The sequence below is a fragment of the Motacilla alba genome, chromosome 24 (genome assembly GCF_015832195.1).
Source record: "Motacilla alba alba isolate MOTALB_02 chromosome 24, Motacilla_alba_V1.0_pri, whole genome shotgun sequence".
Lineage (NCBI taxonomy): Eukaryota > Metazoa > Chordata > Aves > Passeriformes > Motacillidae > Motacilla > Motacilla alba.
The window spans coordinates 5,679,004-5,697,772 of record NC_052039.1 but is presented as its reverse complement, the minus strand read 5'-3'; the positions used below and the strand labels follow the sequence as shown (position 1 = coordinate 5,697,772).

Here is an 18,769-nt window from a genome sequence, read left to right as displayed (position 1 = left end):
GCTCCAGCCCGCGCTGAGCACTTCCGATTGGCTTTTTGGTGTTCATTTATTTATTTATTTATTTTTTTTTTTTTTGAAAGGTTTTTCCTTCTCTTTCCCAGCTGTGGATTTGCTGCGGAGAAGCGCGATGAGCTGTAGGGTTTCCTGCCGCTCCGACCAGCCCCTGACCTGTTTCATCCTATTTTATCCATCCCAGTCCCAGTTTTCTAAATCCAACTATTCTGAGAATCGATATTCTATATTCTAAAATCTGAGTGTTCTAAGAATCGATATTCTATAGTCTAGAATCTAAAGATTCTGAGAATCGATATTCTATAGTCTAGAATCCATTCTGAGAATCTATATAATCTAGAATCTATTCTGAGAATCTATATTCTATAACCTAGAATCTAAAGATTCTGAGAATCTATATTCTATATTCTAGAATCTGAGTATTCTAAGAATAGATATTCTATAGTCTAGAATCCATTCTAAGAATCTATATTGTATATTTTAGAATATTTCCTGAGAATCTACGTTCTATATTCTAGAATCTATTCTGAGAATCTATATTCTATATTTTAGAATCTTTTCTGACAATCTACATTCTATATTCCAGAATCTATGCTGAGAATCTGTATTCTATATTCTAGAATCTGAGTATTCTAAGAATCTATATTCTTTATTTTAGAATATTTTCTGAGAATCGATATTCTATATTCTAGCATCCATTCTGAGAATCCATATTCTTTACTTTAGAATCTTTTCTGACAGTCTATATTCTATATTCCAGAATCCATTCTGAGAATCTATACTCTATATTCTAAATCTAACTACAGAATTTCTATTCTATATTACAGGCTCCAACTGTTCTAAATATTCTGGCTGCTCTGAGTCGGAAGGGATCGCAGCCAGGATTGCTTTAAGTGCAAAACCCCGGGATTGGCTCCAAAATCTCGGCGTTTTTAGCCCTGGGAAGGGAAGCACAGCACGGGAATTGTGGTTCCCGCATGGATAAAGGCCAAAGCCTTTCCTGGGAAGCTGCTCCGCCCCTGATTCCTGCAGCCCGGGCTCTCCATCCATCCCCGTTTGGGGCTCAGGTCCGAGAGATTCTCCCAGGCGGTGGAAAAGCAGCAAAGTGAATCTGCTCAGGCAGAGAAAAACCGGGATTGACGCTTTGAAATAGGAGATCGGTGGGTTTATGGGAGCTTTAAAACTCTGAGCTGCTCTCGGGAGGTCAGCGGGAGAAGCTGATTCTGGAATTGGTGTTTTAAAGGAGGGAAATGCTTTAAAATGCCATGAAAACAGCTCACTCCAGGCTGGCAGAGCCAGGAATTCCACAGGGAAGGGTTGGAAAACCACTGGCTTTGAGCTTGAGCTGCTCTCGGGAGGTCAAGGGGAGAAGCTGATTGTGGAATTGGTATTTTAAAGGAGGGAAATCCTTTTAAATGCCCTGAAAACAGCTCACTCCAGGCTGGCAGAGCCAGGAATTCCACAGGGAAGGGTTGGAAAACCACTGGCTTTGAGCTTGAGCTGCTCTCAGGAGGTCAATGGGAGAAGCTGATTCTGGAATTGGTATTTTAAAGGAGGGAAATGCTTTAAAATGCCATGAAAACAGCTCACTCCAGGCTGGCAGAGCCAGGAATTCCAGAGGGAAGTGTTGGAAAGCTGCTGGCTCTGAGCTTGTGTCACACCTGTGGAACAGGCTCTGATGTTTCCTGGCTTTTCCAGAGAAATAAAAATACTTCCACAGCCACTCTGTTCCCTGCCTTTCTGAAGCCCAGCCAGAATGAACGCAGAATTAAAACATGGTGAGGCTTCCATTTCCTTCGCATGGCCACCATTGAGAAAGAAACGGGAAATACACAGGAAAGAAAGGAGAAAAGTACAGAAAAACAGCAGCAGGCTTGTCATTTCTAAATCTTGTAAAAATATGTGTTAGTACAGGATAAAACAGAGTAGTTATTGTGGTAGTAGTAATAATAATAATGGCAATGATGATGATGATAATAATAATATTAATAATAATAATAATATCCAGGACATCTTTTCCCCCTAAATAGAATCTGACTATTTGGACCAAGGGAAATAAAAGCCAGAATTTGGGCCAGACAGACTTAGTTCAGCATTTGAAGAAACTTTGAGAAGAGGAAGTGCTTAATAGGAACCAACTGAAAAGCTTAAAAAAGGAGGAAGGAAAAAAAAAGAGGCTTTTATGTCCAAAATGAAGACGTCATTCCTGAAACCTTGTTTTCCAGGTTATTTCTCCAATCTCTGTGCTTATCAGCTTTAATATCTCAGTGCTGCTCTGTACAACTGAGGGATTAAATTGTGTTAATTCAGATATTTGCTCCTTAACCTTCAGCTCATTTGTCTCTGCTTTGTATCCTGGGAATTACAGCAGGAGGAAAGAAAAGCCTTAATAGAATCCAGAGCTCTTATTCCTGGATTTTATTCTCCTGATAAACATCCGGCCAGGCCAGGCCAAACCATTATAAATCAGTAAATCTATATTTCACTGCTGATAATAATAAAAATCCCCAAATGGGATTCTTGCTTTATTGCTCAAATCCAGTTTCTGAGAGCTTCTTAGGGAGTGGAGCAGCCAGTCTGATAATTTGGTTATAAACTGAGTTTTTTGTGTTTCAGTGGATAAAAACTTGGAGACAGCAATAGAAAAAATAAATAAAAAAAAAAAATAGAAAAATAACAATGGCCAGGCTGTAAAGATTCCTTTCGTATTAAACTGAGGAATTTGACTCACTGCCTTATTTCTTGTGGTTTTGAGATAGAAAATTGTCCTTAATAACTTTTTTTTTAGCTCACTTAAACTTCATTTGCCTCCTGTGCCTGGCCTGGAACTCCCCAGCCTGCAGGATCCTCTTTGCTTGAGGAATTTGTGGGATGAACCCACATTCTCCTCCCAGATTTATGCAATTTCCAGGCTTTGCTCCTTTGGGTTTGTTCCCATCTGAATCAAATCTGAAATCTGGGTTTGAACACTGATATCTGTGACTGATAACAACCCGAACATTATTCTTTTTCCATCCACTGCAGTAATTTGAATTTTCTGAGACTCACGGGATGCTTTTAAGGTGTCCTATATTTCCATTTACTGCTCAAAATGAATCTTTATGGCTGCCCAGAGCTGCAAATCCTGGCTTTCATCCCTGCTTGGAAAACCCCTCCAAACCCATCGAGCCCAACCTTCCAAGGAATTAAAAATTATTTAAAAAATTAGAACTGGAGCCTCAGCGAGCTGTTGCTGGCTGCGGGCAGAAAGCAGAGCAGACTAATGGATGGTGATGGATGGGATTCCTTTTGGGATTATTGATGGGAGAGGGGGATTGCTGACTTGCAGGAAAGGCTTGCAGAGCTCAGCACCTCCTGCAGCTTGCTCTGCCTGGCCCGGCTCCCAAAGCAGCTCTCCACTGAAAATGGGGAGTGCTGTACTAAAATTAGGGAAAAAAAATCATAATTGCACAGTCAGGCTGAAAATGCAATTTCTGTGCCTAATGGAATGGTTTACCTGGGTTTGCTTTATTTGTGTTCTCTCGATGGTGGGGCACACTAATTAACCAGGTCAGTAATTGGGGCTCAGCAGAAGTTTCCATCTTCTTCCAGGCCATTTCCACTCCAGTCCACTTCCAGTTCCCAAACCCAGCTCTCTACTAAAAATGGGGAGTGTGAACTAAAATTAGGGATCAAAAAAGGGAGAATTGCAGAGCCAGGCTGAAAGTCTGAGTTTGTTTTATTTGTGTTCTCTCGATGGTGGGGCACACTAATTAACCAGGTCAGTAACTGGGGCTCAGAAGGAGTTTCCATCTTCTTCCAGGCCATTTCCACTCCAGTCCACTTCCAGTTCCCAAACCCAGCTCTCGGCTAAAAATGGGGAGTGCTGAACTAAAATAAGGGGAAAAAAAATTCATAATTGCACAGTCAGGCTGAAAATGCAATTTCTGTGCCTAATGGTTTACCAGGGTTTGCTTTATTTGTGGGAGTTCTGTTGCTGGTGGCACACACTAATTAACCAGGTCAGTAATTGGGGCTCCAGCAGGAGTTTCCATCTTTTTTCAGGTCATTTCCGCTCCACTCCACTTCCAGTTCCCAAACCCAGCTCTCCGCTAAAAATGGGGAACCACAGGCTGAACAAAAATTAAGAATAATTAAGAATAATAATTGCAGAGCCAGGCTGAAAGTCTGAGTTTGTTTTATTTGTGTTCTCTCGATGGTGGGGCACACTAATTAACCAGGTCAGTAATTGGGGCTCCAGCAGCAGTTTCCATCTTCTTCCAGGCCATTTCCACTCCCGCCCAGCTTCTCCAAGGATGGGACAGCTGCCACCACAGGCCTTAATTTCATTTATTCACCGAGAATAAATGGAGGGACATGTGAGAACAGAGGCCTCGGTGGGGCTGGGACGAGCCCAGGCAGAAAGGGAGTCAAAACCTGCAAATCTGGAGAGGAAAAACCCCAAAAATCCATTTTATCCATGTGGTTTTTTGTGGAAACGAGCTGGAAACGAGCTGGATCACTGGGAAAATTGGCTCGGCAGGAGCACAGCTCTGGTTTTATTTCACTGCCAGGCTGCTGGTGCTGCTCTGGCGTCCTCAGCCTTGCTGGGGTTCCGATTCCTGCTCCCAAATTCCTCCAGCCTGCAGCATTCCAGGCCTGGTCACCTGGCTGTGTGGCTAGTGATTGTTGCTTTGGGCAATCAGCTAACCACACTGCCTGGCAGCCAGGCTGATGGCAGAGCCTCTTCTTTCCAAAGCCCCTCCTGCAGCAGGTTCTGGCATTAATCATTATTTTCTCCAATTAAAATTCTTAGTTCAGCTAAGTGGTAGTCATACCTACAGCGAGTTTGTGCAGTTTAATTATCTTTATGTAGAATATTTATATCTATATATAGAATTTAAACCACATTTTAGGAGTTTTTACTTATGAAAACTGCAGAGAACACAACACAAAGGCCGTTTCAAGAGCGCAAAGGCAGAGCAATTAAACACTGAAATACAAATTATTGTGTTCAATACATAAATACACTGAAATACAAATTATTATGTTCAATACACAAATACACTGAAATACAAATTATTATGTTCAATACACAAATACACTGAAATACAAATTATTATGTTCAATACATAAATACACTAAAATACAAATTAAATGCAGCGCCACACTGAATTTGAGCATAATTGTTGCTCAAAACTCCCTTCACTTACCTTGCTTAATAAAATAATAAAAAAAAAGGGAATTACTGGTATCTGGCAGATAAGCTGAAGGATGCAACCTAAAATAATTCACAGTCCAGTCTGTGTGTGTTAACAATTAATTATGCAATAAATGAACCGTTTAAAACCAGACAGGATCCTTGGTCCAGGAAAATTCCTGAGGATTTTAGCACCAACCACAAGAAATCCAAGATTTCACCTCAAGTTACCCGCAGGCAGCACACGCTGCTGCGGGCAGCAGAGCTCTGGAAGCAAAGCCGCAGAGAAATCCCATTCTTGAGGATCTGGCAGCGGGAAATGGGGATTTCCAGGCGGGAGCGGGGAGTGCTGCGCCCTGTTCTGGTGGCAGGGAGGTTAGTGATTGCGGCGTGGGGCAGACAATCAGCTAACTGCACTGCCTGCAGACCACGGGCTGCTCCGGGGCCACAGGAAAAACTTCCAGTGGTCATGTGCAGATTCTCCATCTCTCAAACCCTCCCAACATAATAAAGAACCGGCAATAATGGAAAATATTGGTCATATCACCCTCATTCTGCTAAATTCCATATATTTATATTTGTATTTATATGTACATTTACATTAATATTTATATCTATATTCACATTATATTTATATTTATATTTAATTCACATTATATTTACATTTATATTTACATTTATATTTACATTTACATTTATATTTACATTTATATTTACATTTATATTTATATTTATATTTATATTTATATTTATATTTATATTTATATTTATATTTATATTTATATTTATATTTATATTTATATATTTATATAATGTATATTATATTTACAGTCTATTTCTATCTATATCTATATCTATATCTATATTTATATAATATATATTATATTTATAGTATATTTCTATCTATATTTATATCTATATCCATATTTATATAATATATATTATATTTATAGTATATTTCTATCTATATCTATATCTATATCTATATCCATATTTATATAATATATATTATATTTATAGTATATTTCTATCTATATCTATACCTACATTACATTTGTATTTGTATTTCTATTATATACATTTATATTCACATTTCTATTTCTATCATCTACATTTCCATTTAATGTATTTCCATTAGATGTAAATACACATATTTACACACATACACAATATAAATTAGAAGTCAGTGTATATTAAATATTTCTGTTAGATGTAAATACACATCTAATATATATATTTAGATGTATATTTCTATCTATATTTCTATTTCTGTTCATATTCCTATTAATAATCCAGATTCATATTCAATTGTTTCATGGGAAGGGGAAAATGGGTGGATTCTTCCCTGTTCCCTTCCCCAGGAGCCTTTCCCTGGCAGAATTCCTCTGGGATGTTCCCACCTTTCCCCTGGGATGTTCCCACCTTTCCCCTGGGATATTCCCATCTTTACCCCTGGTGTATTCCCTCCTTTTCTCCGGGGATATTCCCATCTTTACCCCTGGGATGTTCCCACCTTTCCCCTGGGATATTCCCACCTTTTCTCCTGAGATTCTCCCATCTTTTCTCCTGGGATATTCCCACCTTTTCCCCTGGGATGTTCCCATCTTTCCCCTGGGATATTCCCACCTTTTCTCCTGGGATATTCCCATCTTTACCCCTGGGATGTTCCCACCTTTCCCCTGGGATATTCCCATCTTTTCTCCTGGGATGTTCCCACCTTTCCCCTGGGATATTCCCATCTTTACCCCTGGGGTATTCCCTCCTTTTCCCCGGGGATATTCCCATCTTTACCCCTGGGATGTTCCCACCTTTCCCCTGGGATATTCCCACCTTTCTCCTGGGATATTCCCACCTTTTCTCCTGAGATTCTCCCATCTTTTCTCCAGGGATCTTCCCACCTTTTCCCCTGGGATGTTCCCATCTTTCCCCTGGGATATTCCCACCTTTCCCCTGGGATGTTCACACCTTTTCTCCTGGGATATTCCCATCTTTTCTCCTGGGATGTTCACACCTTTCCCCTGGGATGTTCCCATCTTTTCCTCTGGGATATTCCCATCTTTCCCCTGGGATGTCCCCACCTTTTCTCCTGGGATATTCCCACCTTTTCTCCTGGGGTATTCCCATCTTTTCCCCTGGGATGTTCCCACCTTTCCCCTGGGATATTCCCACCTTTTCTCCTGGGATATTCCCACCTTTTCCCCTGGAATGTTCTCACCTTTTCTCCTGGGATATTCCCACCTTTTCCCCTGGGGTGCTCCCATCTTTTCTCCTGGGATATTCCCACCTTTTCTCCTGGGATTCTCCCACCTTTCCCCTGGGATGTTCTCACCTTTTCCCCTGAGGTGCTCCCATCTTTTCCCCTGGGATATTCCCACCTTTTCTCCTGGGATTCTCCCATCTTTCCCCCGGGGCTCCTGGCTCCGAGTGTCCCCAGGCCAGCCCCTGCCTGGGAGCTTTGTGTACTCCTGTCACCATGGCCACCCCTCGGGGGGACCTGGGTTCGGCTCAGGTGGCCCCAGCCGTGGGAGCTCTGTTGCAAGAGAGGTTTCCATGGGCAAAGTCAACACGGGAAACACACCCAGAGCTTGGAATTTCCACCCAAACGGCCCCCGGGGAGGGGCAGCCCTGGTGGCACTGGTGGCAGTCCCAGCCGGTGTCCCCGGGGCTCCAGCCTGGAGCGATTCCCACCAGGAATCCCCAAAAGAGCTCGGAGGGGTCGGTGTCCTGCGCTGTGCCACCCCCTGCACCTCTCCCCTGGTTTTTGGGGTCTGCCCAGCCCCGGCCCTTGGATCTGCCCAGCTCTGAAATCACGGCACACGCACACAGGGAGCAAACCCGGAAAAGAGTCATGGCCGCAGCTCTTAGACTCCATAAAATAAACCCATAAACTCCTAAACTCCACAAAACGAGGAGCTTTGCAGTCTTTCCTTTGTTGTTTAATTTTACAACATCCTGGGTCAGCACCACTGGCTTTTTAGGGTTTATTTTATTACTTAAACCGTGACATCTTAAATCAAATTCTAGCAGTATGGAGTGCTCAAACCCCTGCAGTTTTTGTGGTGGTGACCAGAATCAGCTCCTGGTTCACAACAATTCTTTTACAGAGACTGCGTGGCTTTAGTACAGGTGCATAAATTTGTAACCTCCAGGTGTGAGGATTCTTCTGCCCTCTGATTTAGTGGCCCTAGGAAGTCACCCAGCCTTCCTGATTGTCACCAAGGATGCTTTTCCCTGTGGAAGTCACCCAGCCTTCCTGATTGTCACCTTCCTGACTGTCACCAAGGATGCTTTTCCCTGTGGAAATCACCAGCCCTTCTGATTGTCACCAAGGATGCTTTTCCCTATGGAAGTCACCCAGCCCTTCCTGATTGTCACCTTCCTGATTGTCACCTTCCTGACTGTCACCAAGGATGCTTTTCCCTGTGGAAATCACCAGCCCTTCTGATTGTCACCTTCCTGATTGTCACCAAGGATGCTTTTCTCTATGGAAATCACCCAGCCCTTCTGATTGTCACCAAGGATGTTTTTCCCTATGGAAGTCACCCAGCCCTTCCCGATTGTCACCTTCCTGATTGTCACCAAGGATGCTTTTCCCCGTGGAAATCACCCAGCCTTCCTGACTGTCACCTTCCTGACTGTCAGCTTCCTGATTGTCACCAAGGATGCTTTTCCCTATGGAAGTCACCCAGCCCTTCCCGATTGTCACCTTCCTGATTGTCACCAAGGATGCTTTTCCCTGTGGAAATCACCCAGCCCTTCTGATTGTCACCAAGGATGATTTTCCCTGTGGAAATCACCCAGCCTTCCTGATTGTCACCAAGGATGCTTTTCCCCGTGGAAATCACCCAGCCACTCTGATTTTTGTATCCACATCCACAACCTGCAGCTGCTCACCTGGAGGAACTGCCTGCCTTCCATCCCCCACGACGATCAAACGCCTCGCAGAGGGGACGTTGCGCCCGGCAAGCTGCACTCAGCTTCTTGATTTCCATTTTCACCCTTTACAGCAGGAAAACTGCAGCAGGCAGTCCTGCAGGGGTGCCTCTGCCAGGGTGTGCCTGGGGGAGCTGTGTTTGCTCTGGCTCTGGGCTGCAGTTTCTACAGAAACTGTCCGTGGGTCTGTCCCTGCCTGCCTCAAGCCTGGGCTTGCCTGACCCAGGGACACTCATTTAATCTGGCTGAGAATGCTCCTGCCCAGCTGGACACATTTCCAAAACCCTCAGTGGGTTTCCAAAACCACATTTCGTGGTTTCAGCGAGCTCTGGGTCAGTCCCATGGATATCCAGGCACTGGTTTGTAGTGGTTTGGCTTTTTTTTTTTTTTTTTCCCTCTGATATTGAGGAAAAATGATGTGAAATCAAAGAAATCAGAGTTAATGTCCAGACTTTGGCCAGAAATACAAAGCCATCCCTAGAGGAATCCCAGTTTGTGCGCCTGGGATTGTCTAGGAAACCCAGAGTGGACCAAATTTACTGAGAAGAGCTTCAAGAAATTATAATTATGCGCCTCACCCATCATTTTAAAGCGGCAAATCTTGCTCTTTGACATTTCCCTGGACACCAGTTTCGTCAGCTGGGTTAAAACCCACAGATCTGGGGGGGTTGCCCTGGGGTTTTTGTAACACCTGCTTCTCCTGCAGTCAGCCGTGCTGCAGCGAAATCGATGTGATCAAAACTTGAAGCCACTTGGGAACTTTTATTTTGGGGTTTTTTTTGGGCATCTCACCATGGAACAGAGTTTTAAAAACGGATGTGGCTGCAGTGTTTGCAAGGGAATCCACTCAGCCAAAACGACCTTTTTAAAGAAGTTTAATGTCCAGAATAAACTCAGCCCTCGGGCGTGAAGAGCCAGTTGAGCTGCCCAAGAATGCTCCAGAGCTAATTCTGGATGCAGACAGATCAGGATCTGCTCAGGCTGCACACGCAGAGGCCAGAGAATGTCGGAAACTCCTCCCAGCAGCGGTTTCCTGTTATCCTCCAGCATTCCCAAAACCCCGGAGCAGCCTGGCCCTGCCCTCTGCTCTCCATGGAAGGAGAAGGAATGGCTCAGGGAACAAAAGCCTTGTGTGTCATCCCTGCAGCACAAAGTGGGGTCACAGCACTGGGGGTTCTGTGTCTGAGAAAAAAAAGAAAATGAATTTTTTTCTCATTTTTCCCACTTTTCCCCATTTTTCCGAGGAGCCCATCTCCGTCTCAGACTCTGTTTCTGTCTCCTGGGGGTGCTCATGGAAAGGGACAGGTCCCCACTGGCTGAGGGGGTGTTCTGGTGAGTGAGACAAAGGCAGAGAAGGAACGTGGGGCTGTTTTGTGGTTTATTACTCATTCCTTAAAAGCAGAATTTCTTCTAAAAGCCTTGGTCTTTTTTTCTAAATTATTATTATATTTTTCTGCGTGAGGCAGAAAGAAATTAAAGAGCGAGGAAGGAGCTGTGTGAGTGAAGTGAAATCCAGAAACAGCCAGAAATTTGCAGTTTGGGGGCACAATTTGTGCCTTCAGGCTGTGAATTTCTCACCCCCTGCCTGGCATCAGCCCAGGCTGAGGTGTGAGCTCTGGAACTGGGGGCTGCAGCATCCCCAGCCCCGTTTGGAGCCACTTTTGAACGCTCAGCTCTTTTTATCTCCATTTATTCTTTTTCTTTCTGCAGCTCCTGGGGTCTCACACTGGAGACACAACTTCCTGAGGCAGCAAAAGGGGAGAAAAAAAAAAAAAAAAGAACAATCAGCTGTTCTCTGTGCCAAACATTTGAGGAACTGAGACATTTTCTGTGTTTTAAAAGCCAGGAAAATGATATAAATCTGTGCTGATAGTGTGAATTAGGAAGATCAGGGATGTGATAAATCCAGAATTGAGCAGTTTTCTAAATAAAGAACGCCAAATGTGAAGGTTTCATGTGGAAAATAATCGTGTTAAGTCTGCTAGAAGCAGTCCAGCACCATTCTGATCATTAATTAATGAGCCTGGTGCTGTTTTTCTCGTGGTGAATATTAAATATTCCACGGGGATTTATGGGCTAGACTGATGGACACAACAGAATTCAGAATGGAATCAGTGAAATCGCCCTGAGAGAAGGAGCTGGTGCAGGAATGAAGCCAAGGAGATCGGGATAACTTTGGACAGGCTGTCAATTAACCCAGCACACACCTGCAGCTCCTGCACAGCTGAATATTCTTACATTCCCCAGCTCCACATGGCTCCTGTTCCATAAAGAGCCTGACCCAGCTCTGCCAGGGAGAGCAGGAGGGAGCCCTTGGGTGCTGGGCTGCTCCTGGGGCAGTGCTCCAGGCTTTTAGCTGTGTTCTTGGTGCCTCTTCAAGCTGTTTATCTCAAGTTTTTACTGTCTCTGCTCTGAAAAGGTGATTTTTTTGTTCCTTTTTACATTAAAAGCTCTCTATTTTTAAAGTATATTACTTGCAATCTATGTGACAAATGAGAACTATTACATTTTAAACTAATTTTAAATATTCTCTCTTAACTTGCTTAGTGCAGGCACCTTCTAGTAATGCATTAGAGTGGTTTTAATATCCCAAACTAAATTTAATCTGCTGCTTGGCAGTCAGGCTCGCCCAGGCTCTTTCTACCCTGGCTTGTGTGGATTTTGCAGCATCAGTTTTTGGAAGCTGACAGTGCCTTAATGTTATTAAATCTCCGTGCTCGCTGTCCCATCTCTGCCCCAGCGCCTCCTGAGCTGCAGTTTAAGATGAAAGATGAAATTGCTGCCACGGTTTTCTTCATCACCAAGCTGGCGAGGAGGGAGGACAGGCTGAGCAAGCACAAAATGGAGAAGTTTGCAGCCAAGCTGACCACGCTCCTGTTTGAGAAGTACAAAAACCACTGGTACCTGGACAACCCATCCCGAGGCCAGGCCTTCAGGTGAGAGGGGCTCAGGAGAAGAACCTGGAGCCTCGGGTTGGCATCCAAGGGGCAATTCCTGGAGCCTTAAAGTGAAATAAATAATGCAGAGGGAACCCCGGGATACCCCTTCAGCTTGAAGGAAGAATTATTAATTGGTGAAAATTGTTGGTTTTTTTTTACCTGTGTGTGATTAGAGGTGGAAAACTGAGTTGGAAATTTTTTTTCCACCTGAAAATGTGTGATTAGAAAACCGAGGTGGAAAAAATTTTTTGACTGTAAATGGATTATTAGAGAACTGAGATGGAAGTGGTTTTTTACCTGCAAATGTGGGATTAGAGAACTGAGGTAGAAACTTTTTTTACCTGCAAATGTGGGGTTAGAGAACTGAGGTGGAAATATTTCATTTTTACCTGTAAATGGGTGATTAGAGAATTGAGGTGGAAATATCTTTATTTTTTTTTACCTGTGAGTGTGGGATTAGAAAACTGTGGTGGAAATACTAAGATGAGTGTCTCAAGTAGCCTCTGGCTGCCAGGGTGCAGAATTCAAGCCGCCTTGCCGTGACTTTTGGGATGGTTTTGTTTCAAGCACTCGAAGCGGTGACCTGCCTCATCAGCTATTGATGAGAACTAAAATCCAAATCCCGTTTGAGCTGCTGGATCACCTTGTGGGGCTGAACTCCTGCTCCGAGTGAGAGCCTGCATGGACAGGCCCAAAGCACTGAGACCAACTGAGCTTCTGGGCTGCAGAGCTGAGTGAGCCCCAGCCCAGCTCCTGCTGCTCCCCAGGTGCATCAGGATCAACAAGCACCAGGCTCGGGATCCCCTGCTGGAGCAGGCGTGTGCGGAGAGCGACGTGGACTTCAGCCTGCTGGGGCTGCCCCGCGAGATGACGCTGTGGGTGGATCCCTTCCAGGTGTGCTGCAGGTGAGCGCCGGGCTGCCCTGGGCTTGGGGCTGAGGGGGGCTCGAGGTTGGAGGGAAGGAATGATGAGTCTGGCTCAGTGTTCTCAGAAGGCTGATTTATTATTTTATGGTACTGTACTATATTAAATTATAGATATATTAAATATATACATTTGTATTATATAGGGCATATATTTAATGCATATAATTTATATCATGATTTAATATACTCCATAAGATCATAATTTAATATACTCCATAAGATCATAAAATAATAAATTAATATAGTATATATAATTAATATAACATATACTTAATAATTAATATAATCTATTTTAATATAAATTTATATATTATATACTATATATTATATATCATATATGATAATGTGTATTATATATCATATATGATAATGTGTATTAAATTATGTTAAATACAAAACTATACTAAAGAGTACAGAAAGGATACAGACAGAAGGCTAAAAAGATAATAATGAAAACTCCTGACTCCTTCCAGAGCCCTGCCACAGCCTGACCCTGATTGGCCAAAGAGTGAAAGCGATTCACAGAAACCAATGAAACAATCTCCAAACACATTCCAAAGCAGCAAAACACAGGAGAAGCAAATCAGATCATGATTGTTTTCTTTTTTCTCTGAGGCTTCTCAGCTTGCCAGGAGAGAAACCCTGGCAGAGGGATTTTTCCAGAGAATATGAATGTGACACCTTGAGAGCAGAGGCTGGCCAGAGCTAAAGGAATAAAGGGATTTATTAACAGTGTTTTTAAAAAGGGATTTAATAAAGGGATTTATTACAAGGTGTTTATGCCTTGGGCTGCACAGGAGCCTGGCCAAGGCTCCACCCAAGATGGAACTGGAGTCGTGAATTTTCACACTTTTATAAGTTCTGGTCCATTTCCATATGGGGTTAGTGGTCCAATTCCAGCTCCAGGGATGCAATCCCACCCTCCCAGGCTGCTCTCCTCCATCCCCTGTTGTTTGCACTTGTTGGGGCTGGAGCTGCAGCGGTGTCCTTGGTTCTGGGGCTGGAAGAGGATTGCTCTGCGTGGGGAGAACTCGCCGGCACTCCGCGTGGAGTTCCGAGCTCTGAAAGCAGCGCGGAATGTGAAAAACACCAACTCAAACTTCAGGCCTCACTGGGGGCTGACGAACACCGAGTGCTGGGTGTTCCACCAGCCTCAAGCTGCTGCCAGCATTAACCCCTGAGGGTCTGGTGCCTCCTGGTGCCCGCTGGCCCCTGGCAGAGCAGCAGCAGCCACCTGGGTCCTTGCAGGTACGGCGAGAGGAGCCGGCCCTTCACCGTGGCGTACTTCGATGGGGAGGAGACCCCCGAGCTGCCCCAGCTGATCAGCCTGGCCGTGGGCAGGGCGGCGCTGGACTATCGCTCCAGCAGCTCCTCGGATGAGGAGAGCGTCAGCAACGAGCCCAGGGCCATCCCCACCGTCAGCAACCCCAACAGCATCTACCAGGTGAGCCGGGGCTCTGGAGGAGCTCCTCACCCAGAAATCCCTCCAAAGAGGGTTCTGGAAGGTAGGACAGAATGGGAGGAAACAGCCCTGAGCTGCCCCAGGGGAGGTTCAGGTTTGATTTCTCCCCTGGAAGAATTCTCCAGCCCTTGCAGGTGGGGTCAGGCTCCTCTTCCAGGGACAGGATGGGAGGAAACAACCTCGAGCTGCCCCAGGGGAGGTTCAGGTTTGAATTCTGCCCTGGAAGGATTCTCCAGCCCTTGCAGGTGGGGTCAGGCTCCTCTCCCAGTGAGAGGATGGGAGGAAACAGCCCTGAGCTGCCCCAGGGGAGGGTCAGGTTTGATTTATCCTCTGGAAGGGGTCTCCAGCCCTGGCACGTGGGGTCACTGTGCCATAAAAGCGTGCACAGCCTGGTTTTAAGTGTCAAACTTGTCCACGCTTTGTGAGACAAAGTTTAGGAACTGTGGCCCTATTTCTTGCTGACTAATTCTCATTTTACTGCTCCGTGTGTGTGAAATATCTGAAGAATTGAACTGTCCCAAGGGGAGGTGACCAGCCCTGATGGAGTCACCTTCCCTGGAGGGGTTTAGAAGACCTGGCACTTGGGGACACGGCTCAGGGCACAGCTGGGCTTGTCCTTGGAAGGCTTTTGCCAGCCCCGGTGGGTGGGATGAGCTTTGGGGGGAGGATTGGGGTGGCCTGACTGCTCCCCCTCCTTCCCCAGTGTTTTTTAACTTTTTTTTTCCCCTTTTTTCTGCTCAGTTTGGTGACTTCTGCAAGGCCCCCCTGCAGCCCTGGTGGCAGTGCCTGCCCAGGAAGCCCGAGGGCTCCCACTTCGGCCAGCACAGGGGCTACAGGAGCTACCGGCCCACGGCCACCTTGGCTGGCCCACGCGTGGACAGGTACCACTGGATCAACACCAAGAGGTAGAGCCGGGGCTCCCCTGGCATTCCGGAGCCCTGATTTTGTCACGGGGTGAAGGCTGGCCCTGCAAAACCTCATAAAAACAGCACTTCCTGTCTGATCCCTGCCTCTGACTCTGTATTTATGGATATTTTGGGGGGATTTTTTTTTTTGTTTTTGTTGTTGTTTTCTCCAGGATTTTAAATGTTTTTAATTGATGTTAACATAAGATTGAAGATGTAATGTGAGACTCTGCTTGTGAGTTAAAAAGGAAATGCATAAATCAATAAATCTGCTGATGTTTTTTTATCAAAGCCAGCTGCTGGTGGTGCCTTGAAGGGTGTTCAGGAGCTTTTTGGTGCGAACACCAGCAGGTGAAGGAAGATAAAAACACTCCCAAACTGCTTTGAAAATCACTTTTCTTCCTTCTGGCAGAGGTGTCAGGAGCCAGGACCTAAATATCACCAGCAGAAATGTCTGGGGTATTTAATGACTCACAAAAATATTTAAATTCTGCTGTGCCCCCATGAGTTTTGTATTGATGGGGAAAAAAAAAAAAGAGTTTTGAGTGACTTTGCTCTTCCCTCACTTGCTTTTTATCTCCACCGGGGGCTGGGCTGATGTTTCACTGGTGGGGAAATGTTGAATATTTCATGTTTTTGGGGTTTGGCTCTGGAATTTGGGAGGAGCAGAGCCTGATTGCCCAGGTTAAAGAGCAGGAATGTTCCTGGGGGGTGGTAGCACACAGCTGAAATAAGGCGACTTCAGAAGTCGCTTCAAAGGTGGGAAAGAATATTTCTTGCTCTTCAAGTGTAATTAAACAGCTATAATTAACCCAAGTTACTGTATCTGCAGTTTTTGCTGCGTCATAAAATCAGAAATCTGCAGCTCTCAGCTGCAGAGGCCTCAGAGCACCTCGTGGGGTGATGCGTTGCTTTGAAGAATAATTTATTTCACACCAGGAATTGAGTGGCTCTATTTTCTGCTCCTGTTCCTGGAAACTCTGAGTCGGGGCTTTTGCAGCGATATTTCTTCTCAGCTCTTGGATGTGGCCAGAAATGTCATTTCCTCTGGCCAAAGTCTTGTCACTTCAATCCCTGCCCTGCTCTCCCTCCTGATTTAATGAGCCTTGGGATGGAGGGGAGAAACACAGTGGAATTAAAGGAGAAAGAGGGATTTCCTTTGGGTTGGACTCACTGGAATTCAGGCAGAAATTGAGATTTTCTTTGGACACACTGGAATTCAAGCAAAAGTAGGGATTTCCTTTGGGTTGGACACGCTGGAATTCCAGAAAAAATAGGGATTTCCTTTGGGTTGGACACGCTGGAATTCCAGAAAAAATAGGGATTTCCTTTGGGTTGGGCATGCTGGAATTCCAGCAGAAATTGGGATTCCCTTTGGGTTGGACTCACTGGAGTTGAGGCAGAAATTGAGATTTTCTTTGGACACACTGAAATTCCAGCAAAAAAAGGGATTTCCTTTGGGTTGGACATGCTGGAATTCCAGCAGAAATAGAGATTTTCTTTGGACACACTGGAATCAAGGCAGAAACTGAGATTTCCTTGGGTTGGAGCCCAATGCAGAGGAGCAAGAACCAACCCCAGAATTTTGAGCATCACAACTTTCTGCCCTGGGCTATTTCCTTTTCTAAAGCTTGTATTTGTTTCACCAAACTCTCCTTCTCCAAGCTGGTTATTTCCAGGTAATAGGAGAGCAGATCTTCGTTGCCTTTGCTGCTTAAAAACTGCTCCTCATCCTCCACAATCTGCAGCAGCTCCTCCGTCAATGCATCCACTTTGTCCTCCAGCTCTGAAGGGGACAAGGAATTCACAATTTCCTCTCCAGGGCTAAGAAAAAGAGGGAAAAGTTGAAATTGAGAGAGGAGAAATGCCAGTATTAAAACTTTATCTTCACAGGAGCAAAGCAGAAAGGCGAATTTCGCTGTATGAGAAATCCTTGTTAATTTAAGTGCCAGCAGTGGGATGGATTTTAAAAATCCTTGTTCATTAAATGCCATTTAAGTTCCATTTTACAAATCCTTGTTCATTAAATGCCATTTAAAAAATCCTTGTTAATTTAAGTTCCATTTTACAAATCCTTGTTAATTTAAGTGCCATTGGTGGGATGGATTTTAAAAATCCTTGGTTTTTCAAGCGCCATTTTAAAAGTCCTTAAATCCCCAAATTCACTGGAAATGAGGCCACTGCTTCTTGTGCCTCGACGCTGAGAGAGGAAAACTGAATTAGCTGCTGGTTTGCTTTGCTGTAATCAATGTTTTTCTCCTTCCCTGATAAACTTTTTGCTTCAGTTTTTTTTTTTGAAGCACGGCGGGAAAACGGAGAGGAATTGGGGAAGGGGAAACTTTCTTCTCCTGGGAGAAAGGTGAGATGCCCCAGTGCCAACCTCGGATGCCTGGTAGAAGGAGCAGGGCCATTTCCAGCTGTGCCCGCTCCCAGCTGTGCTTCTCCCACAGGAACCTGCAGCCAGATGTGCACAGAGAGCCTGGAAACAGCTGGGCAGATGTGCACTGACAGCCTGGGAAGCAGAACAAACCCCTCTGCCTTCCCAAAATCACTGCCAGCAGCGCTGCCCTCACCCACACCAGCTCAGGATCCCCTCAGGCCCCCAAAGATCAACTTCCTGAGGGAAAAACGGGCAAATAATGGAATTTGATGAGCGGGAATGAGGGAATAATCCGGATTTCTGACCTTCTCTGCATTTCCTGCTGCAGGTGGGCGATCCTTGCTGCAGGTGAGGGGAGCAGGGCGGGGCACGCTGCGGCAGCCTGAGTGGTTTCCTGATTTTCTTCGCTTTTCGACGCCTCTGTGTGAGCAGCAGAAGCCTTTAAAGTGCTCCTGGAGGAGCAGCCTGGGCAAGAAAACAGGAGGGAAACACGTTTTCTGCGAGAAATGAAGGTTTTTTCCAAATTGACCTGAATTTTGGTGAGGAGCCCTGAGCCTTCCAGGTGATTTCAGGGCTCGCCCCACCCTGGGGTGAATTTCCCCCCATTTAATTTGCTCGTTAAGCCCAAGGAGATCTTCAACAAAATGGGACCAAAATCTGATTTGCAGGAGAATCTTGTGGGTTTAATATACAAAACAATATGAAATAATGCTAGAATTGAAATAAGATCAGAATAAAAGAAGGGGGAGTGGCAGCGCTCTTCTCTCTTACCTGGGCTGGCAGGTGATAAATTAATTTTTCTGTTCTCCTGCAGCTCCTGGAGCACGGAGTGGAGCAGCGGGATCAGTTTTTGGGGGATGAAGTCCCGTGGATCTCTTGGGGCATCACTGATGCCATAAAACCCACGGCTCTGGGGGGTCCTGTGTGGGCAGCCAGCGGGAGGCACCTGCAACGGCGCAGATTCTGCCCATCAAAAAATGTCATTTTATGGAACCAAACCTCCTGCCACCCCCTGCCTTTCATTGTGAAATTT

General features: G+C 45.1%; 1 protein-coding gene across 1 annotated transcript; it reads left to right on the top strand.

The window, feature by feature from the left end:
• The first annotated feature begins 11,887 nt into the window (after positions 1-11,887).
• Positions 11,888-15,360, top strand: BTG4 (BTG anti-proliferation factor 4). Its single transcript, XM_038161540.1, has 4 exons — positions 11,888-12,060; positions 12,831-12,968; positions 14,238-14,433; positions 15,193-15,360. Exons 1-4 carry the CDS (start codon positions 11,888-11,890, stop codon positions 15,358-15,360), a joined length of 675 nt encoding a protein of 224 aa, XP_038017468.1.
• Positions 15,361-18,769: the final 3,409 nt, after the last annotated feature.

Bases quoted from the DNA above. Each gene is read 5' to 3' on its own strand.
- BTG4 (XM_038161540.1), top strand. From the start codon at position 11,888: ATGAAAGATGAAATTGCTGCCACGGTTTTCTTCATCACCAAGCTGGCG. The intron at 12,969-14,237 runs GTGAGCGCCGGG...GGGTCCTTGCAG, and splicing joins CCCTTCCAGGTGTGCTGCAG to GTACGGCGAGAGGAGCCGGC. The intron at 14,434-15,192 runs GTGAGCCGGGGC...TTTTCTGCTCAG, and splicing joins ACCCCAACAGCATCTACCAG to TTTGGTGACTTCTGCAAGGC.